The sequence below is a fragment of the Synchiropus splendidus genome, chromosome 1 (assembly GCF_027744825.2).
Source record: "Synchiropus splendidus isolate RoL2022-P1 chromosome 1, RoL_Sspl_1.0, whole genome shotgun sequence".
NCBI lineage: Eukaryota > Metazoa > Chordata > Actinopteri > Syngnathiformes > Callionymidae > Synchiropus > Synchiropus splendidus.
Genome location: NC_071334.1, coordinates 61778842 through 61801207, shown reverse-complemented (window position 1 = coordinate 61801207; position 22366 = coordinate 61778842). Strand labels below are relative to the sequence as shown.

General features: G+C 41.6%; 3 protein-coding genes across 6 annotated transcripts in view; 1 reads left to right on the top strand and 2 right to left on the bottom strand.

Moving 5' to 3' along the window:
• Positions 1-10802, bottom strand: part of npr2 (natriuretic peptide receptor 2) — a 45324-nt gene extending 34522 nt beyond the window's left edge. For all 3 annotated transcript variants that reach the window (XM_053853966.1, XM_053853967.1, XM_053853969.1), the window contains exons 1-2: positions 9882-10802; positions 2169-2350 (exon numbers count right to left, since the gene is read on the bottom strand). In XM_053853966.1, coding sequence (XP_053709941.1) covers positions 2169-2350; positions 9882-10575 — 876 coding nt within the window. In that variant the 5' untranslated portion in view covers positions 10576-10802. The remainder of the gene's footprint in view (positions 1-2168; positions 2351-9881) is intronic.
• Positions 10803-12276: 1474 nt separating this feature from the next.
• On the bottom strand, positions 12277-17937 carry alad (aminolevulinate dehydratase). Of its 2 annotated transcripts, none has more exons than XM_053870843.1 (12): positions 17831-17937; positions 17068-17193; positions 16948-16998; positions 16321-16417; positions 15797-15932; positions 15646-15729; positions 14398-14486; positions 14124-14179; positions 13961-14048; positions 13749-13835; positions 13541-13670; positions 12277-12802 (listed from the first exon to the last, which is right to left on the bottom strand). In XM_053870843.1, exons 2-12 carry the CDS (start codon positions 17184-17186, stop codon positions 12744-12746), a joined length of 996 nt encoding a protein of 331 aa, XP_053726818.1. In that variant the 5' UTR covers positions 17187-17193; positions 17831-17937; the 3' UTR covers positions 12277-12743. The 2 variants fall into 2 exon arrangements, with proteins under 2 accessions (XP_053726818.1, XP_053726825.1); XM_053870850.1 differs by having other exon boundaries at positions 17861-17882.
• A 219-nt stretch (positions 17938-18156) lies between these two features.
• Positions 18157-21391, top strand: tmem203 (transmembrane protein 203). Its single transcript, XM_053870860.1, has 2 exons — positions 18157-18270; positions 19148-21391. The coding sequence occupies exon 2, from the start codon at positions 19311-19313 to the stop codon at positions 19725-19727; it is 417 nt and encodes a 138-aa protein (XP_053726835.1). The 5' UTR covers positions 18157-18270; positions 19148-19310; the 3' UTR covers positions 19728-21391.
• The last annotated feature ends 975 nt before the right edge of the window (positions 21392-22366 follow it).

The window sequence follows — 22366 nt, the reverse complement described above, 5'->3', positions numbered from 1 at the left end:
TCAGTGTGCGCAGCAATGGAATGGAAGCATCCGTACATTCAAGAACAGGAAGACGGACTGAATTAATGCACGTAAAAAGCTCTTGCTAAGACAAATGAAGGTTTGCCAGTTGAATACAGGCAGGAATCAATCTGACCATATCCGACATCTTTGGTAAAAGACCTTCGTCATTATCATGCTCCGAAGTGTCTGTCACAATTAAGAAAATTAGGAGAAGTCGGTTCGACGTTTAAGGCGATAATTTATTCCAGCCTCACAGTCTGACTGCTTTGTTGAGCAGCAGCGCTTGTTAAGTGGAATGGCTTCCCGTGGAATCAGGAGGGGTCATTCATTAATGTCACACAAGAATCTTTCCCTGGTAAGTGGTTGAGCGGCCAGTGGTCGGGGTGGTAGGTCTGCGTGGATGAATTTGACAGACAATTCCTGTCAGCTTGTGATTTTGATTTAGCTGTGAGCAAATACGAACACAACTCTTCAATATTTCACCACGGCGGTGGAGAGTTTACTCCTATTCCACAGTTCCCTGGAAATGTTTCAGTTCATGGTTGCAGCTGAATTGACATGTAAAACTACAGGGTCTCACCACTATGATATTGTCAGAAAAAAAAGAGGCTCACGCAACTGTGTAATCCCATGTGGCATTTGAACATACTCAAGTAAATCAGATTTTCTGGTTGTCACTCTTGGCTGTAGTGGAGGTGTCCGCTTTATTTTGGCTCTGTTCCACTGCAGATGCTGCTCATAAATCTACACTTGTGTTCAATACAGGGCACTAGTTCTTTGCAGCACATGCACGATCACACGTCAGATAAAATAATTTGACTTAAGATGAAAGATTTTTATGAAATATTTTTTGAAACTTTTAAACAAAGCAAGTCCATCAGAAAGGTGCTATAGAAATCGAAATTGATAATTGCTGAAATATTAGATAGTTGTTTACATACAGGGGTTGTTTTGTCTTTGGACAAAAAGAAACAAAGCTAAAAAAACCTTTATGGTGGTTCCGTTATTTTGTCCAACCCCTGTCGACTGAACAGCTAAAGATTAAATTAGATTACATTAGATTACATTAGATTGGCTTTATTTTGGTTGTTACAGCAGCATTCCCACATTAAACATTAAGGACATAGACAACGCAATAACAGAATAAACACTGTAGATAAAAAAAACTGTGACATGAATCATGTCATCTGAGGTCACAGAACTCAACATTTAGTGTTATAGCTGTTAATATCGACGATCTATGTGGTAGATGTATAAGAAAGTCTGCCCAAATTTATGGTCTATACGTATAACAGCATGAATAAATGCTGTTTACAAAGAGCTGATGATTGATCTACCGAACAAATAATGATCATATTTTTAATGAATAACACATGGGAAGACATGGTATGAGCACATTCTAACTGAACCCAAAACATTTTAAAATCTGCAATTATTTAACTTGTCACATGATTTTTGGGAATAAGCATGCATTACTTTGTAACACTTCGATGAGGAGTGAGAGGAAAAGCAGCAATATGAGTCCAGAAAAAAAAGACACTAACTTTTACAGCAGATTCTTGTAACTCAATCGAGCCAAAAATCTGAACCAGGCTTTTGAGAAACACTGGTCTGAAAATCACAGAGATCCTCCAGCACACTTTGAGGATAAATAAGTCTTAGTGCCGGAGCTGATATGGTCGCGGATTTATGGTTCCAGACGTTGTTGATGAATGGTTTGGCTGCACGGAAATGTTATTTCTGTTTGGAAACTCCCAGGGATTTCATCCGACCTTAGTGCTGTGTTTAAACCAGCCTGTTTTACCTCTGTTTAGTCATCTGACATAATGGAACACGCTGTTTAGGACTTTTATTAAAACAATAAAAACCCTCTTGGGTGGCTGAGCAGTGTCGGGTTTTAACAAGGGGATCAGGCTTCGGGTTACAGTCTTGTGGAACCACACTTCAGCATTTCTAAAACAAATTTCTTAATGAAGCATTAAGAAATGTATGCAGAAGTACACCTTGGAATTAATTTTAAAAAAGTTGTATAACTGTATCAAAAATAGAAATATAACAGTCCATGTTTCCTCTGTTATCTCCAGCGTGTCTTTGTATGGGATGACTGGTCCAAATGTCAGCATGGACGCTGAGGTCAGTGGTTGGTCAGTGTGCATTATCTTTACCTTGAAAACCTTAATGAGGTCGTCCCAGTCTGAAGCAGTGTTCTGCCACGGCTTGGACTCCGTCAGGCTCTCGGCGAAGACGTCCAGATAAAAAATGGCATAGTTCTCGGGGTCTTGGATATCACTTTGGAAGAGTTTCATGATGTTCAGGAAGGTGTCCAGCGGGCCACAGATGTACACAACTGGAAACAAATATCGGTATCAGTTAATGTGAGTTTTGTTGTTTGCCATTATAGTCAAGAAAAAAACAAGAACGTTTTTATCTCCAACATTCACCTGATCAACACCAGCATAAACATCATTTCCTTTTAGAAATATGTCTAAAATATACATTAGATGGATGATGACATGATGATAAATTACAGATTACAAATGACCACTTGGGTTGATCTGAGTACTTGAGAGTGCATCTTTCACCTCACTGCTCTAATTCAGAGGAGAGTGAGGCTCTCAAACCGAAGCACGCAGGGGCCACGGTGGGGACGGGGTTTTGTAACAACCAATCAAAAGCACACTGACCGGAGTCACACCGCAACGAAACTTCACAACGCCACAGTGCTTGTGTAATGCCAGTGTTACGGTAATGCCAATGGGATGCCCATTTCAGAGCAAAACACACAGAAATCCAATGGTCTTCTAGGAAGTTTGAACTGAAGCTCATGCAGTATTTCAAAGTAAAAGCCTTAAGACTATTGAAAGTGTATGTATATATATTTATGATGATATTTTGTAGAATCCCTTAGGTTGACCACTATGCCACTGGTCTTGACTCAAACTAGAAGACCCCTGGAAGTCACCCAGGAAGTTTGAACTCAATCTGTGCGTCTTTTCAGATCCAGTCATTAAGGATCCCGATAACTGCTCGCGATGCCCCGGACATATCAAGGGACGGAGCGAGGGAGGGCGGCTGCCCAGTGACATTTACCTCCAATGATTAAACACTAGTGTTTTTATGGCCAACTATTGTCAACTCAATAAATCACCGAACATCCTCCTTTGCTTCCCAATTTTTCTGTTGGGTCGCTTCTTGAGTGGCTCCAGAGCACCTCTCTTCACACACACATATTTTTGGACGTAAATATTGAACATGTTTATCATTCACGACTGAAACGTTTTCAGACATATTCTGACACACTCCAGAGATAAGGATTCTAACATCAGAAGAGTTACGATAATTGGGGGATAATCTGGACATAAACAGTGTGTCCCCTTGAAGAACATCCAGCAGATGAAGGACCACACAGATGCTGCACTTTCCCATCATCCACTATTAGACTCATAAAAGGTATTCATAAATTCATTCATAAAAAGTATTGAAAGAGAAAGGATTTGTTCTTCCTTATTTTCAGATGGTCCATTTCAATCGGCTGACCCTTCAGCGGCCCGATGAATAAGCTTTTTCTCGAACAGCAGTAGACAGTTTCATGGAGGTTTATTGTCTGTCTCCAGATCTTGGCGTGAGGCGCGAGCCCCATACGCTCCCAAAAACATCTGCTGCATGTCTTAAAGACAGTGAAAGAGATCAAGCTTTCAATGGTTCAAGACTAAGTACCATCACGGATGTAGCCGAAAACCATCACCATAGCCAATAAAATAGTGAGAAAGGTCAGAGCGAACCTTTCTGAAGATGCTGTGAAGCAAAACGTCACGCACACCTTAACATTTTAAAGCGCCTCAATGCTTTGATTATGTTGCATTTGGTTAATGCTGCCTCACATAACGTTGGGGAGCCTGACTGTTCTTTACAGCTAATAGTGTGACAAAGTGTGGGAATGTGCTGACTGGACAAACAGCACTAGTTAAATGACATAGAAGGAAGCAAACGTGCAGCATTTTGGCCTGCCTCCCTCCTGCTGTTCAGTCACGTATTTAAAAACCTTTTTTTTTTCCATTGGTATTTTGTGTGCCTTTGTGAATGTGTGTGTGTGTGTGGCACAGACGTTTCCTCATGAGCTCCTGCTCAGACCCCGACTCTCCTCTTCCTCTTCCAACATGCTTCACGCTGCCAAGCAGTTTTGCTGTCTCCTGGACAGCTCCCAAAATAAATGCACAGACATTCGAAGTGAAATGTCCTTTTGTGCGGCAGCACTCTGACAGCAGATAGACCTGCAGAGACTTCACCTCAGCAGAAAGTACACCAAATTGTTTGGTACGACTTGTTCCACTCCAGTGAGATGCTAATCACAATAAGGCATTGCTCCAACCTTCCTGCTAAGCCTTGAGTCTGATCCTGAACGTCGCGGTATTGTGAAGTCTGCCTGTATATTGTCTCTATCATATACAGCACAGGCACTTTCCGAAACTGAAGACACACTGTCTTGTCACCTTTCCTTGTTTGTTCAGAAACTATAATCCTAAACCGTTGCTTGAGATTAGATCATGAAGATGGAATTAGCACTGAATAATTGTGCTTTTTAACATTAATAAATAAGTCATCTGTAACAAGTAAAAGAGCGAGTCAGTTTGAGGTCATCAGCTGGGCCACAGAGGAATCCATGGAATATGGAATGTGTTGTGATGGATTAGCTGTCGCTGTGACCGCAGTCCATCATGGATGTGCATCAACTTTCTAAAACCAGATGCCAACATTTGTCTTGCTTCAGTATTGTGTGTGAAGGAATGAGGAAGCAGAAAAAACCTTTTTGGACTCAAACTGTCTGTCTCCCAAACTCTTCAGACCAGGGCTGTCAGGCGCAGAGAGGAATTAGAGCAGTTAGAACGCCTTGCCCATGGGCATTTCACCTGAAGATTTGGTGATAAAAACCAGTGACCTTCTGATGACTGCAGACTCTCCTTCATCCTTCCACTCTAAACTCTAATTGTGATGTTTTTGCAAAGCTTTTTATCGTAGCATGGTCTAAACATAGCAAAGGCATGCTTCATTGTAAATCATTTGTCATGTCTAGATACTTTTTTCCTGAGGCACAAAGTATATTAGCTAGTTCGATAACAGGTCGAATTTGTTGATAGACTTAGACATGCTGAGGTACTGAAGTAAAATTGTCACAGTGTACAATTGGTGTCCGTAATGTACACGGACGCCGAAAAACATAACTGTTACTTTTCAAGTTTCAAAAAAGCTTTGTATTATATTACTGTACTTCAAATGCTTGACTAAAATATACACAGGAAAATGTATGTATTAGCATTTAAATTAATTCCCCATATTCCGTTAACGTTTGCCTGGAGTAGAGAAACACACTCTTCTGCCTCTGCTGCTGCACATCGCGTGGAGTAAACCCAGGGACAATTATTGCTATGTTTTAAGCAAAATATCTTCAAATACTTGACTGTAATATATACAGGAAAATGTATGTATTAGCATTTAAATTAATTCCCCATATTCAGTTAACGTTTGCCTGGAGTAGAGAAACACACTCTGCTTCTGCTGTTGCACATCGCGTGGAGTAAACTTGTTCAGTAAAACTCAACCCAGAGACAAGAGTCATGTCTGGAGTGCACGCGGACGGAGAAAATGTAACGTTACTTTGAGTTTACTGCTATGTTTTATGCAAAATAGCTTCAAATACTTGACTATAATATATACAGGAAAATTCCCAGTTTTCAGTGAACCTCGAAAATGCTTACAACATATTCCTTTACTTTTAATTAAACACACCCCCCAAAAAACAAAAAAAGAATTACATTTTGTATATATTTAAAAACATTTGCAGAATTAGCAGCAGATTGTTTCCATTCATCATCAGCTAAAATAGTTTATCCACACCCAGACTGTGAGAGCAGCCTGTTCTAGGAACCTCGGACAAGCACTTATTTCCAGACTGTTTAAGGTGCACATCAATGAATTGGCAGAGATGTGGTCGATCATGGCTAGAGATTGAGGAACAAATATTTAGACTGAGGAACAAATATGAACTCTGAATAAACTAATGACCTTCTTACTAATGGTCATTTATGATGCTGTTTGGCATGAACTTTTGTTGGCTATCGCATTCTACGGAACAACATGCTGCCGATACACTTACGTATAAGTAGTTTATTTATGGTACTATATGTTCCCTAATCTAATGTGTGAATGACTAAACATCAAATAATAGTTTATGCTGCATTCAAGTCAAAACGTGTGTCTGCCTGTCTTGTTCGAAGGCTGATGTAATCCTCCCTCAGCATGCAGGTTATTTTTCTGCCATTTCATCTTAAAATTGGCTGATGTGAGAAAAGCCTCAGCTCTCAGGTAGTTGCATTCTGCTTTCAGATGAAAAGTAATTGTACTGCGCCGCTATTCAGAGCAGTGCAGACTCTCCACAAAGCCAGATATGTCCATTCACATGTGAAAAGTGTCTTTTGTAAGTCCATGAATGGATATGCATTTGGGTCGCTTGGCAACATGATGGAACTGTAATGGACTGGGTGTCACACTCTCAGATGAACACAGTTTATATGATAATTGTTGCGCGTCAATATGGGGAACATTAAGAATTGCGACCTGCAGATGTTTAAAACCTCAAAAACATTGATGATTAGACGCCCCGCTCTTTCGTGCTCTTTGAGCTCAGCTGTGACCAGTCGTCCTCAGCCAGCCTGGGGCTTCTCTGCTGGCAGAAGGAGAGGACGACGAGACGGGACAAGTCCAGACAACGCCACTAGCTTCCGCGACCTCCAGTTCATGCAGGCGGCCCCACATTTCTGCTGAGGATCAAAAGGTAGGTCACACCTTTCTCTGCTTTGTGATGCCTTATTCAGCTCTAATTTATGACCACCGTCAAAACAGCTCAATGTCTGGAGTGCAGTATATTGGATGTTTTTTCATGAGACCGACAAGGGACTCAAGGGAACATTTGGTGTAGGAGTATCAAACTCAAGGCTACGTGTAGCCAATGATGTCATCATATATGGCCCCATTATAAATCTATTCCATAACCCAACATGCTGTCGATACGAGGCCAATGAGGCCCTTCAGCAGTCAAAGATTTTATAACTGTTAAGTTTGTGGGTTTAAATGTGACGGCCGTTGTTGTGACCTCCCACGCACCCATCTTTCCGATCACCCCGACTTAGCCAAGCAACATGTACATCAGGCTTTCCACTACACTAAATGATCACACTTTGTTCTCTTGTTCCCTGTAGCATGTAACTTCTTCTTCCCCCCTCCCTGGTGCTTCTATGCACTTTTTGTCATGGTGTTCCCTGAGTGTGTTTTTACCACCAGTTCTGTACTATTCATTCACAGAAATGTGTCTTTTTTACCAGCTGAGTGAAAAAGAAAAAGAAAAACTTGGAGGCAAAAAGAAAAAGCCCTGGATTGTGGGAGGAAAACTGGAGAATTCATGAATTCAGGTAAAATGCTCGTTGTTATTTATATATTGTAACAGTAATACAAAAAAATCTAAACACTGATGTCAATTTCACCTGAAATCCAGTGATTATGGACCAGAAACCGATACCATGAATGTGTCACATCTCCGGTGTAGAATGTGCTGTTACACAGTCTTCTGCCTCTGCTGCAGCACATGATGTGTCAGTCACTTTCTGGTCCCTATTCACGTGATCTCAGGTGAAGTTGACATCAGTTTCGATGATCACGTTTGGATTATGTTCTTTAGTTTAGTTTGTTTGGTTTTTTTTTTTACCTGGCAGGAATTGGCGTCCATACTCCAAACTCACCTGATGATTGAATTTGTGCACATGCGCTGATGGATCTTGTTTCTGTGTTTTGCTCATTGAACTTTTACATTTTTGGTCTTGAGACACTGGACTTTGTATTCATGTGTGTGAACATGCTCCATTTCAGAGAGCCCGTTTTTGTTTTTGAAAAAAAAAAAAAGAAATCTGAAGAAAAATTAAGAAAAGCGATTCTTCCACATCACTGCAAAGGATTTTGAGGATTAAAGTACTCAGGCTTCACGCATTCTCTGTAATGAAACAACCCTCATATACTTCATGTTCCTGCTTTCTTTCGCTCATTCATGTGAGTACTGCAGCTTTTCTTCAAAACCTTTTCAATTACTCTGCTCTGTTTTTGACAGAAGCATATAGTCACCGTTTGTTGCTGCTTATCTATACATAAGATGTTTTCAAAAGATCCAATTTGAATTCTTATAAAAAAAATAACATTATGACTCTCTGTTAAAGAGGTTCTCTTGAAAAATGCACTACAATGCACGTACAAAGTAGCACTAATGCTGTTTAAGTGTCGTTAGATTAAGATTATATCACCAAAAGAATTGAATTGAACTGTGTCTGTGAGCTATAAATTTGACAGTCAGACCCAAAATAGTTTGTTTTTCTGATAAGCACTTGAAAAGGCATAGTTTCTCTCATCTTATCTCCGTAGCTTGTCTGGCTTCCTCTGTGTGTTTACTTCAGTCGGGCCTGAGAGCAAATCTTTGCTACATCATCACTTAACAACTTGGATATAAGTCATCTTTCCACTGCCTCAACACGCGTCTCTTCCAAGGCATTTACAACATTGGCAGCACTCATCCCTTACAGGTAATGTTCGGCTGTGTTTTTCCAAGCCGACTTACGACAATTAAATGACCGAATTGTGAGAAATAAAAGTACCATGGTGACTGTGCAGCGCACGGGACATTGGCAAGAAAACGTAGACAGTGTGTGTAACAGTGGGAAGTCCATTTCCCATTCACGAAACTATTACAGCTCTTAAGGAGGAATACTGAGGGTGAACCGACCGTGTCCAGGGTCCACCTGGGAGCGGACCACCGGGGAAAGGAGGGATCCTAAATGAATACTGGATCCAGCTCAACTGGCTTCCCTTAATGTGGTGGGAGTGCAGTTCTACTTTGAGTCTCGTCCGACTCACTGAACTCATCACCCTATTTCCAAAGAAAACTCATTTTGGCTACTTGAATCTGCCATCTAGTTCTTTTGGTCTCAACCTAAAGCTTGAGAGCTTTGCCTTTTGGCTCAGCTCTTTCTTCACCCTAACTGAATTCAAAGTTTTTAAGAGTGAGGATGAATTTCTGCCTTCTATCCTTCGGTTCACATGGCAGGAACACAGACACTGTTTTCAGGAAATTGCACACACACACACACAGCGTCTGCACAGCTACTAAAAAATGATGATTCAGTCTCAACCTCTCATTTCCTCGCAGTTCACATTGCATATACTTTGATCAGAATGTGCTTTCACATTAGCTGAATCACTGATTCATCAAAACAACCTTTCTTCTATTCAGTTACATCAATTCTTCTACTATGGAAGCTTGACCTGTGTGCTCTGTGTTGTGAGCCACAGGTGTTTAGTTTTCACTCATGAAATCACATTTTTGTCCGCTCTACGTGACATAGTGAGCCCATATAATAATGTAAAATGTGTTCATTCACAACGAAGCTTCGTTGTACGTTGTGTTTTTGACAGTTGTGGGTTGCTCGTGTTTATTATAACCACTTGCCAAAGAATTTTGACTTGTTTCCCGTCGTTTAAATTGCACAATTTACGATGTGCAGCTTATTAAAATATACTTAGATGCTTCGTGTCGTTGTAAAATGGAAAAAAAAGTATGTCTGTCCCTTCGCTCTTGGCGATTTCCTGGATCATTTTTGGTAATCTTTCTTAAATATAAAACTAACAACTACGCAATTATGGTGAATAACTTTACTCGTGCGATAGTATTTTAGGACCTTCTGGGAAGCTCGGTTGGATATTGCGTGTTCAAAATGGTGCGAGTTGTTTGTCGGGCCTCCGGTGCGTCATTACGCACGGAGTGAAGTGGAAAAGAGCGGACTCACTTCTCCCTCGCTCCTTCATAAAGGTGATGAGCTCTTTGTAGTATTTGAAGTCGTCTTCATAGGGCTGCGCCTCCACGGTGATGTTCATCTCCTCCTTCAGCTTCAGGTAGATCCCCTCCGACAGGAAGTAGTGCGGCCGGTCGTCCTGGCGCAAGTCGTGGAAGATGACCACGGCCCGGGAGGTCCAGTTGAAGTGCGTGTGCAGGACGTTGGCGAAGTCTCCTAGTTTGGTGGTGGACGGTCCGCTGCGCACGATGGTCCGATACTCGTCGCGTTTATCGAACCCGTACGCTGGTCCTCCGGCCGTGATCAGAGGGAGTTTCCAGTGGGACGCGAACCGACCCACGGAGGCGAGCGGGTACACGCAGCCGGGGCCGAAGAAGGCGTCCGGGCGGATGTAGAGCTTCGCGTCCACGGCCACCACCTGCGCTCGGCTCACCGCGCAGGAGCCAGCCAGCGGGTCCTCGGTGCTGAAGTTGAGGATATTGATGGAGCGGCCGATCAGAAGTCTGTGCTTGGCGTGGAGATCTTCGTGCGCCATGGCGATGGCGGGGAAGACGCGCGGAAGAGCCCACGGATACTTGTGGTGATTGTCCGGCAGCATCACCGCCACCGTGATGTTCCCGTCACACCCGCGGAGGAGGAGGAACCGCGAGAGAACCGAGAGCAGACAGCAGCCCCACACGCGTCCCATGGCACGGGAGAGTCCAACAGTTCCGGGGCCACTCACCACAAGTCTCCCTCAAGTTCCTCTCGATGTCTCCCACTCTCTTTTTAAAAGTCAAACAAAGTCAGAAGAAGCATCGTCCTGGTTCTCCGCCGTGACTGAGCCATGCGTCCACGCCGCGCGATCCCACCAGAAGCGAACTTGTTGTACTTCCAGGAGGAGTCTAGTGGAGCAGCGTGGCCTCCCTCCGTCAGTCTTCCACACAGTGAGCACATCCATCCAGCTGACTGGAGACCAGCCCTCTGCTCGGCCCCCACATGTCACGCTGCAAGAAGTGCGCGCGCGTGCCCGCGGGTGCGCGTGGCGCGTATTTTGGTCCTGTTTTTTTTTTTTCAAACTTTACTGTTAATCTATGTATTTAATTAATTGATCTCTTAAACTAAATGCCACATGAGCATTTGAAACATCACTCCATGAATATATTTGTTTATTCATAATTACTTCGGGGACTATCATTTTTATGTCTTAAGAGGAATTTGAGAACATAAATTTGTTTAAAAAATAGAACGCTGCTCACAGATCAAATGTTTACTTTTTACAGTGTAAATAAATATGGCAACACATGCCTCAGTCGCCCCCTGTTGGTTCGAATCATTGATTAAACGCAGACCCAAGCAGGTGGACCTCGATTCCACTTGAGGCCTCACTCCACCTCCCACTACGCTTTATGTGATGTGTGAATGAGCCACTCTGCAGTTCAACAGGGGCCACAATATGCAACAAACATGTCAGTAGAATATGAAAACTGTCGCTTGAAACGTTATCTATTAATACGGTTAAAGGTCTGTTCCGTCCTCATTCAGTTAAAATATACACCGCCTGGCCCAAAAAAAAGTCACCACCTGGATCCTGGATCTGGGGTTGCTGCAGTTGGTCAGGTCTAGGTTCAGCAACATTATGTGCTCAAAGAATGAGGTCAGCTGACTGCCTGAATATACTGACCAGGTTATTCCATCGATGGATTTTTTCTTCCCTGATGGCACGGGCATATTCCAAGGTGACAATGTCAGGATTCATCAGGCTCAAATTGTGAAAGACTGGTCCAGGGAGCATGAGACATCATTTTCACACATGGATTGGCCACCACAGAGTCCAGACCTTCACCCCATTGAGAATCTTTGGGGTGTGCTGGAGAAGGCTTTGCACAGTGCTCAGACTCTACCATCATCAATGCAAGATCTTGGTGAAAAATTAATGCAACACTGGATGGAAATAAATCTTGTGACGTTGCTGAAGCTTATCGAAACAATGCCACAGCGAATGCGTGCTGAAGCTAAAGGCGGTCCAATGAAATATTACAGTGTATGAGCCTTTTTTTGGTGGAAACTTTTTTTTTGGCCAGGCAGTGTATTTAAAAGCCAGAACCAGCACTGCTTTACACTTCAATAAATGACCAAATGACGTATGACAGCAGAGCAGAGAATTCGGAAACAACATGAAGATAACTATTCAACTATTTCGATGGGTCAAGATAAGAAGTTATATATATATATATATATTGACCAGCTAACCACAGTGAGAGTAATGGGAGTTGAAAGTTTGACAGTTTAGTTTCTTAACTAAGCCACTTGAATTTGTTATATACTACCAGACTCTAATCTATTCCAACGTAGCTACCAAGTGTAATTAAACCAAATGAAATAAATGAGTGATGACTGAGAGAACAAGCAAAAGGCAGTTGATTTTATTATTTTTTTGCAGTTAAGATGGCTCAGGTCTCCTCGGATGGGGAGCTAGATTACATGGTCTCACAGTCTACTAGGGAAGGCCTCTGTGTTTCCTTTCTTATTCAGACGTTTAATTAAAAAAGAGCCAATTAATGAACATTTTTTGGGGCACTCATATCATATAAACATATCACAAAGGACTGTATTTAAGAAGTGTGGAAACAAATCGGAATTTTCCTTATAATGACTGGCAGACATTAATAACAACACATGAACTTCTAAATGTAGCTCTTATGAAATGACATGATTTATTTTGATATGGTCCTTTAAAGCTTGAGGTCTGTTGGCGCAGACGTGGTCAACCACAGACACTCTTGATCGTCATGTTATCAGCTGCACCGATCACAATGTTGAACATTGTACATTCCCCCAGCATCACAGCAGTCAGAGACACTCGATCTGGATTGGCTAGTCTTTGAGCCAGCCGAGGAGTTGGGGTGTGTAGTAGGTGATGATCATGTCAGCTCCTGCAGTAGTGACAACGATAGGTTACTTCATGGTAGGGCGGTGTTCTGGCAGGTAGCATGAGTGGTGACAGGATATATATTACGATTTATTGCGATACTGTTAGTTCTGCAATACATTGTAACAAAAAGTGCAATCATTTTAAGGGGGGAAATAAGATAATGCAGTTTCATATTACGTGCATGAAAACAAGTTTAGTGTTATGTTTGCAGTCCAGAGGAATGAACAGCTCCCTTAATCAACAATATAACTCAAGTGTACAGAAAGAAAATGTTATTAGAATTAAATATGCATCAGAAATGCAGCAGCACATTCAAGTATCTATGTGTTAAATATTGATATAGCAAACTTAAAATATCAAGACAAAAAAACGGCGATATTTCTGTCTGAGTTTAGGTTGACAGAAGCAACACGATTGAAAATGCCTAATTGTCTCTGTGCAACACCATCATGAATATGGAGTTTTTTCAGAAGTTGTTTATCAAGTTGGCTTCAGGTGCTCGTGTCGCTCCAAATTTGCAATGCTGCAAACCAAGAAAGGTGCCTTCTCTGATTTCATCGCCGTGCCTGCAACACTTTACTCTCCTTTTAATTTGAGCAGTAAATCCCATGAAAACTCCAAACCTGGATATCATGCAACACTATGCTCCACCATTTGAACAGGATGCATAGACTAATCCGGTTTTCATTTGAATTCAGAAGTATCATTCATACATCACTTCATCCCTGAACAGACTCACCTGCCCGACGGAATGCTGTCATCGCCTCCATCACAGCGGAGCGCAGGTCAAATGCTCCCGCTTGGGCTCCGTGCCACATCATGGCAAACTCACCCGACACGTTGTACACAGCCAGTGGATGAGTGGGAAACTGAAGACAGGAAGACAGGTCATCCAAACAACCGGGACAGAGTGGTCGTGATGACCCTCCTAGAAACCGGCATCACACCTTGTTCTTCACTTCCCTCAGGACGTCCAGGTACGGCAGTCCTGGTTTCACCATCAGCATGTCAGCTCCTTCTTGCACATCTCGCGCCTACAAAAGAGCAGCTCTGTCATACCTTTAAAATTCCACTGGTCACATTCTGAAATTCTGAATCAGAGAGCTCACAATCCTGTTATTATAAAACTAGATTTAGGTAATCAGACGGCTTTACACACCACAGCTCGGATGGCGAGGCCTGTGGATCCTGGTGGCAGCTGATAGCAGCGTCTGTCACCGAAAGCTGGTTTGGACTGAGCAGCATCTCTGCATAAAAAAGATATAAAATAACGTGAAGATAATTCAAATAACACTGGGGCTGGACTCAGGAGTTGTTCTCACCTGAAGGGACCATAATAACAGGAGGCGAACTTGGCACTGTAGCTCAACACTGACACCTGGTGGACACAGAACAGGAAAGCAATGATTCCACTGTACACATGAGACTGTGATACTGACGCTACTGATAACCTCAGTCGATGCTTTAAAATATTCTGAAAAAGATTACAAGAATTTTGCAGCTGATTTGTAACCAAAGACTTCTTTTATATTTAACTAAAAGAATTAAAGCAGTGCTGTGGTTTTGGCCAGACAGTGAAGAGCGTTGGGTTCTCACCTTGTTGCCCAAGCCGTTGGAACGCAGGGCTTGCTTTATGGCTCCAATCCTTCCGTCCATCATATCAGATGGAGCAACAATGTGACAGCCTGTGGGAAAACCGGTGATCAGAGGCACTAAATGATGGAGGAGGTCAGCACAAATGCAAAAAAAGTATCTAAAGTCAGGGAGTGTCTAAAGTATGGGAGCTTTTTCGCCTGGACGTTAAGACAGACGGAATGCCTGTGTCCGCCTCATCATCATTGTAGCACGTCTTCGATCCTGCAGCAGCTCCACTGTCAGCATCCAGGCTGGAGCCCAAAACAAAGGTAAACCCTTCATATCCCTGCCTAGCATGACGCTAGTTTTCTCTTTAACACTGCTGGATGTGTGGCCACTTCATTACAAAGGGGTCACACGTGAAAAAAGTCAGCGCTGTGGATTTAAGAAGCTGAAGGCAGAAACATGATAATGTTAGCCAAGCTGTTGTCAGCACGGTTAAGACAACACTGTGCTGTTGTGACTTGTCTGCGCAGTTAGTAGGGCGTCCAACGTGAGGTAATGAACAACAACAAGCCAGTCTCTGCTACCACAGTTAGCACTCTGCTAATTTCAACGTAGTATGCACTAGTTCAAAATCGCTCCCCCGGGGATGAAGTCTGGGTGGAGAACTCACCACTGTTTTAACCAAGATAGCAATAACTTCTGGTGTAGCTATAGCTACTTGGTATAGAACTATGTCAGCACAAATGCTCAGGCTCTCTTTCACACTCGCCACCATATTACACGCCTACTACAATTATATATAACAGTCTACAATGCTACAGAGGTTCATATAGAGATCAACTCAGAACCTAAGGGTTCACAAATGTGTCATATGTTGAGTATTGTTTCTCTTATTTTTCAGCAAATCATCACAGACAGGGAGTGGATACACTTCCCATACAACACCTGAACAAGCTGCTGAGCTATCAAATAGCAATATGAGTATGATCAACACTGGTGTGCACACGCTTTCTAACAATCATTTGAACTTGAGGGTAAATTCCTGATTATTTAATTTGTTTTTATTTAGTTATTTTTTTCTATTTGTATTGCAAAATTAAACTATATGAAAAAGAATACGGTACCAATTTCTCATTCATTGATAAGTGAAATGTCACATTTTTTATGTGTAGCCATGATATAACATAATTATTCGATAACTGCACCCTGACAATTAATACAGACCAGGCACAAAAACGTAGCTCATCAAAGAGCAAGTCATACCAGCTTGAGCGTAGGCCATGGCCACCTCTGCCAGTCTGAGACAGCTGGCTTCATTGTTCAAAGTGCCGTCTTCATTGAGAATTCCTGGGACAGAGACCACACAAGGTGAGGGTTGCTTCTGGATGAAACAGTGACAAGTGACTGCACTCACCACAGTGACCGTGGGAAGTGTACGGGCACAAGCAGACGTCGCACGCCACCAGCAGGTCAGGAAACACGCTTCGGATTTTCCTCACAGCAAGAATGGCAGGAGTTTCTTCGGAGTCAGCGGCGCTGCCCCTGTCATCCTGATACACACCCAGGTAGTTGGAAAGGTGAGTCTGTATTCTAGGTACATACATTTCATTACAGCCAATGAGAGTTCACCGAAGCTTTCAACAAATCAAAGTCTAATTCGATCGTTCCTTTACTAAGATAGGATAAACTGTTTTTGAATGTTTGCATTGTCAAATTAGTTTTATATTTTAAAGAAATATTCTAGTGACATATCGAACTATTGATGTGACGTTGACAGAGCAGTAAATTCAATTCAACATTCACAGCAGATTTACAGCCACCTGAATTACCCCTTGACCAGACCAAACCATTTCTCTTCACCTCAGAGCCAACGATTAAAACGTTTTTATGTAATGTTCTCCCATAGCGGACAAATCCCTATTGTTAAATTTAAATTACCTTTTCGAGTTTTGCTGGGACTCCAAATATCAGCACACATTTTAATCCCTTTTGCACCAGCGGTTGCAACATTTCCTCCAGCTTGTTCACCCCATATCTATAAAAAAAAAAAAAAAAAATCACATTAAGCTCAGTTGCGGAGATGATTCTTCTTGTCTACAACTGATAGTAGCCTAATATATGAGGAGACGTGAACCTTTACGAACAGTGGGTGTAATGTGAACACCAGCATCAGTTTTGGCTGTCCACATAATGGTGCAAGCTTGGAACTGACTTGTGATGACATGCAGGAAAATATCTTAAGAAAGTGAAGAATGACATCTAGACTAGAAAAGAGCCACAAACAAAAACAAACAAACAAAAGACAATGTGTGTGTGTGTATACCTATACTGTGTATAGTTAACTGATACTCAAGTGCTCACTCGATAAACAGAATGGCCCTGATGAACAGACTGCAATTTAACGTCCGCTTTCCTTATCTTAGGGAAGGTCCAGCGTTTTGAGCTCGCTCCACCCTTTTATGAGATAACAACGCCCTTTGTGTTTTAAATTGCCGTGACTAGAAAAAAAATAATTCATGAAATGTTCACAGTCAAAGTTTGCCTGACAAATCTGCCACAGTGTACCTTGCTTGTCCTGGAAGGCTGCTGATAGGTTCCACAGCATCTGCACTGTCTCTGCCGATGAGAAGTCAAAAGTTCAAATAAGATGGCATCCTTATGTTGGTAAGGCAAGACGTTACTTACGTTATAAAGATGGGGTAGATGAGGTTGTCTGCTCGCAGATTCGTGTTACAGGTTTGCCAATATCGCAGTGTCGGGTGGAAGTATCCACTGTGGAGGATAGACTTGGCCGGTGTCTGCATCTCTGCCCTGACACACACACAATGAAAGCAATGACGACAAAAGAGGGCAGACATTTTTCTCTAATGGACCAACCATGCATGATGATTCTTATAAAGACATTCACATAAAATAAACCATAGTTTCTTGCATCAAATCTCCACTACTCAAATAAAAATCTAAACAAAAAAAAATGGTTTACAATGACTTAAACACAGCACAGACTTGAATTCCAGAGTAAATGTATCCTCATTGGATTTCCTTAATTTGACGTCTTTCATCTCACCTTTTTATTTTTGATGTGTTTTTGAAAAATTAAACTCTATGGCAACATACGATTTTAATTATTCAGAAATTATTTACAATAATATAGGGGAAAGGACATGCAAACCAGCAAATGGCTACATCATGGCTCAACATTTAGTGTTAAAACCAGGATCATACAACATCAAAAATCGATGCGAATGGAATCCATTCAGCTCAAAACGTTTTCGTATACTATAATAGATGTGTTTTTCTTTCGAATAGTCAGCGTTAGTCAATTTCCAAGTCCATGACGTATGAGAAGTTACACAAGGGAAACAATAGGACACTAATTTAATATAGTTTGAAATAACAGATTTAGTGAATTACCTGGCTCATACCTAGTTAAGATAAGTAAACTCACCCGTCAGAACTGTCTGCTACTTGCTCTCACCTCAACACTCCAAGGGCTGGTCTTCTTCTTCCGATTCAAAAGCTTTAAGGTGAAGATAACTTTACTTCCCCCTGCTGTTCACTACTGTTAACTACACTGTACCATTGGTTTCATCACTCACAATGATGTTTAGTTGAACATGACATTTAGTTGAACATAATAAAATGCAATGTTTCACAAATAACTAAGTTTTATTTGACCGTTTTAGTTTGAACTATTTCGTGTAATAGTTTGCTGAAATTCGTCGTGTGTGGCTGCACTGGTCCCGCTGCGGCCACCGTATAGTTGACATCTCGCGATATCTTGTGTGGATAGTAAGGAAGGTGGTAATGCTAATGCTGGTTAGCTGTATTTACAGATTTTTCCGTCTTCTAATAAATGGACCATAAAAATCATCGGCTCTTATCAAGGTATGATAATGGGGCAATCCTTTCAACTGACAATAGAGTGCCACTTGGGACGATACAGTGTATCTGTATGGGTGCGATTAACCGGACACTGTATGATTGTTGCGATTAAAGCATTTAACTGCTGTTATGTGCACGAATATACTGAAGGTTTTACTTGCTTTGTCACAGTCTTACTTGAACTACGGCGGACGCTTAGCATCGTCTTGTTGTTGAGTATGTTCGGTGATACGCAGTGAAGTAATGACCAAGCTCCTGGACCATCCACTACCAGGGGTTTTAGGGATCCATCTGTATAATGTGTATATAAGGCATTAACGCGTCCATGTCATTCAATCAGTGTTTTCCAGTGTTAATCGATAAAATATATGGTTCAAAATAAACATGTTTGACTATTTGAAATGCATTGCTGTCCCTGTTCTAATGTACAGCATTGACTTTTGTGATTTTAGGATGCATATTCATGAAAACATTAAATCTGTCTGTGTAAATAGGAAACATAGAAAAGCACAGGGGAAATAGAGGCGATGCTGTAAGTGGTGACTATGATTTTTGGCCCCTGATTTCCTCTTTATATTCTGCAGACATACACACAGATATGTGACTGAACTCTCCACCTGGTTATTTGGGGTTTGAAATAGATTGCTATGGATTGATAGTTTGTGTGCATGTGTGTTGGTAGCTAATGTATAGCTGTGATACCTCATAAAGGACTGTGCATATGAACAGTATTTCAATCTCTATGAAATAAAATTGGATTCTATTTGCCTAATTACTATTAAGTCATCGTAAAATAGCACTTTTTTAATGTAAAATGAAAAAAAAGTTTTCATTATTAGTGTGTTTTGTCAAACAACTCACCGCTGATGTCTCATTTCAGGGTTCTTCACACATGATGTGCCTCCACAGCTTGGAAGCGTTTACCTGTGTCATCCACAACTCTAACCTTCTGCTGGATATTAAGATGTAGCCTACGACCCATTGAAGGGTGGACAGACTCTAGAGCACGTTGACTATTGTTGGATCCTCATCCATTCTTGAGTATGCTGTTCTCCCTGCGTGAGCTGGTCCAGTGGTTGGGCTTCGCCACCTTTGAACTCTTCCTTCACCTCTTGGCCCTTCTGATCTTCAGTATGCTGGCAGCGATCCATGTCGATGTTGTCATCCCCACATTGACCTGGTGGCACGTGTTCATCCCACTCTTTGCCGCAGATGGCCTCAGCACATATTTCACCGCCATTGTTTCCATCCGCCTGTATCAGGAGAACGAGAAGAGGTTGGCAGTGCTACGACTCCTGTGGGTTCTGACGGTTCTGAGTCTGAAGCTGGTTTGTGAGGTGTTGCTTTGCCAAAAGCTGGCTGAACAGGAACAGGCCCGGGACCTCTGGTTTGGCCTCATCGTCTCGCCGCTTTTCATATTGTTGCAGTTGCTGATGATCCGGGCGTGTCGGGTTAACTGAGGTGACGTCTGCTGTCGAATATCTGGGTTTTCAATTCACCTTGGCTGTTTCGGTCTCACTGTTGCTGCTGGTCACCTGAAGATGGGCTTATTCAGCAAATGGAGTCATTGCTGGATCCACTACACTGTATCACCATATAACCAACGGAAGCATGATGAAGCAGCTGCTTTTGATGATTGATGCATATAGATTAGATAGAATTTACACTGTTGAGTGATTTGATGTCTTTACTTTAGATTCACATTTCTTTGCAAATTCTGAACCATAACCGGTATAGACAGGAATTACAAGTAAAGTAAATCAGAACTTCACAGTGTATACTGTCAGACAAGCCATTAACAAGCCACAGGTGGTGTTCACACATTGCATTTACTACTGTACGTTGGATTTGTTCCCAAGATCAGTTACCCTGTCTGTAATTTTGAACTCCTGTCCTACAATGTATTTTTGACTCTCCTACAAGGGCAAGCTGTTCATAAATACTGGTACCACAAAGCAGGATGGTGGGAGTATAAATATGTCGGTGTCATTGGTCTTATTAATCCCCAACTGTAGCTTGAATTCACATCCTCATCATACAAAAACTAAAAATTCAAACAAGCTGCTTCTTTTGCATATTAAGTTGAGATTTGGTATCAAAATCTCTATCACTCCTGCTTGCACTACTGTGTTGCTGCTTTTTTTTTTGCTTCATAATTTTTGTCTGAAGATCATCAGCTCCATTCCTCAGATTGTTTGGTTATTTATGAATGGGTTTTCACAGCTCTTGGGCAAAGAACCGATAATAATGCATGCTTTATTTCCAATGTCCATTAAAGTGCATTACATTTGCAGCCGCTTTCTTTGTTCTGTGACAATATTAGTGCTTTGAAACAAAAGGGCAATCGGAAGGTTTCTTCAATTTTTCAGATCCTTTTTGGTATCGATGTGTGGTGAAATAAAAAAAAAAAAAATCACCTGTATATTACTTCACCTTCTGTTTTGTCTCCTGTGTGTTTCCCTGATAATTGTTAAGACCACCACACACACTCACCCCTTCACTGAAAATTATTCATTTCAACAAATATGCACTGCATGTATTTAAGGCCTGACAAAGGGAGGGGTCATTATGTATTTTGTATATATGTTGATGTGTTCTTTTTCCGCCAGGTTCTTTATACTTACCTGTGCATACTGTAAACCATTCCTTCCATCAACGTAATAAATGTTGTGGACGGGGTTGCTGTGAGTTGTTTTAACCGGCAGGGGACAGTGTTTGCCTCATGCGATATGAACTAACTTCTTCAATAAGAAATGAACAGAAATGAATATCATAATATATTGTTAAATATGTGCTATAAACAACATGTTTAATGCTATTGAAATGTGCGGAGTACTCATGAGTGGGAATCAAATCTGGTGCATGGTGCCAAATGCTTACTGTATGACTGAATCATGTTGAGGTTTGTAACAAAACATTCAATGGGATGTCTGCTTTCCTAATTCATATTCCCAGAAAAGCAAAATTGCAACGTTCCACAATGAAAAATGCATTTCTAAAATAGTTTTCCTTGAATTATAATGAGTATGTGAACGGTGGGTGATGAATTGACATGAAGTCTGTATTCTGGAGTGAATCTTTATATTGTTCTAGACCACTTGTGAATAAACAGTGAATCTCTGTTCTTTTTGACATCGACACACACTTACGAATGTGACAGTGCCTGTGCCATGGTGGCACTTTACCATGTAGAACTTAGGCGCTAGTCCTTCCTGCGTGCATCGTTCCAGGTTAGATCCCCAGGCCTGCCTCAAACACATTGCATTCTTCTTCCTAATGATCAACCAACCTGATCCTGAAGTGACACTAAATGACAGAACAAGATTGAGGGGAATCAAACCGAGTGCTTGAGAGGGAACTGCTCCTATTTCAAGATTCAAGCACTTTAGCCTGCTGTTTTAATGGAGAAACCCAGGACACTTCCAGGAAGCTTTGAGGAACAGTATTATCTCTGATGTTTTTGTTCCAGCAGTGCAGGAGACCCTCATTTCTGGAGCTTTGATGTCAGACATGAACCAACAGTCTTTAATAATGGCCTGGTCCTTGTTTAGGTGTTCCTCTCCCTTGTTCTTGATGATGAATGTTTGATGAGGGACAGTAATCTCCCATAGTAGCCAAGAATAGCCCACTCAATGCTGATTCAGATGATGCCCTCGGCTCCTGTGATCACCTCAGCCGGATTATTGACACGTGGCTTCGCTGTTTAGATCATTAGCCTCTGGTTATTCTCTCCCTGGGTGCAGCTGTGCACATAGGCGTGAAGACCACACAGGAACGCAACATTAGATTAGATGGCCTTTATTAGTCCCACAGTGGGGAAATTCAACAAATTATTGTCATGTTCTGCTTCATGTAAAATCCTTCATTACATCCACAAGTGTAGTAAATATGTATCTTTAGATAGATAGATAAATAAAATCCCTAAAAAAGGTGCCCAAACATTTTTTCTAAGGGAATGATTAGGTGGGGGTTAACAACCTGACTCTTTCTGAACTAGCTAAATGCTGCTGTATTGTTTTAACAAAATTAAAGTCGTGCTTGTTTTGAATTAAAAGAGGACAAAACATAAATCTGTTTTTCAAATTAAACATCTTAAGGA

What these genes read in the sequence shown, in the direction of transcription:
- alad (XM_053870843.1), bottom strand. Translation starts at nt 17,186, where the DNA reads ATGCAGACACCGGCCAAGTCTATCCTCCACAGTGGATACTTCCACCCG. An exon ending in CATGGCCTACGCTCAAGCTG is followed by an intron (nt 14,487 to 15,645) that starts GTATGACTTGCT and finishes GTTTTCCCACAG; the next exon opens with GCTGTCACATTGTTGCTCCA. An exon ending in CCAACGGCTTGGGCAACAAG is followed by an intron (nt 14,180 to 14,397) that starts GTGAGAACCCAA and finishes TGTGTCCACCAG; the next exon opens with GTGTCAGTGTTGAGCTACAG.
- tmem203 (XM_053870860.1), top strand. Translation starts at nt 19,311, where the DNA reads ATGCTGTTCTCCCTGCGTGAGCTGGTCCAGTGGTTGGGCTTCGCCACC.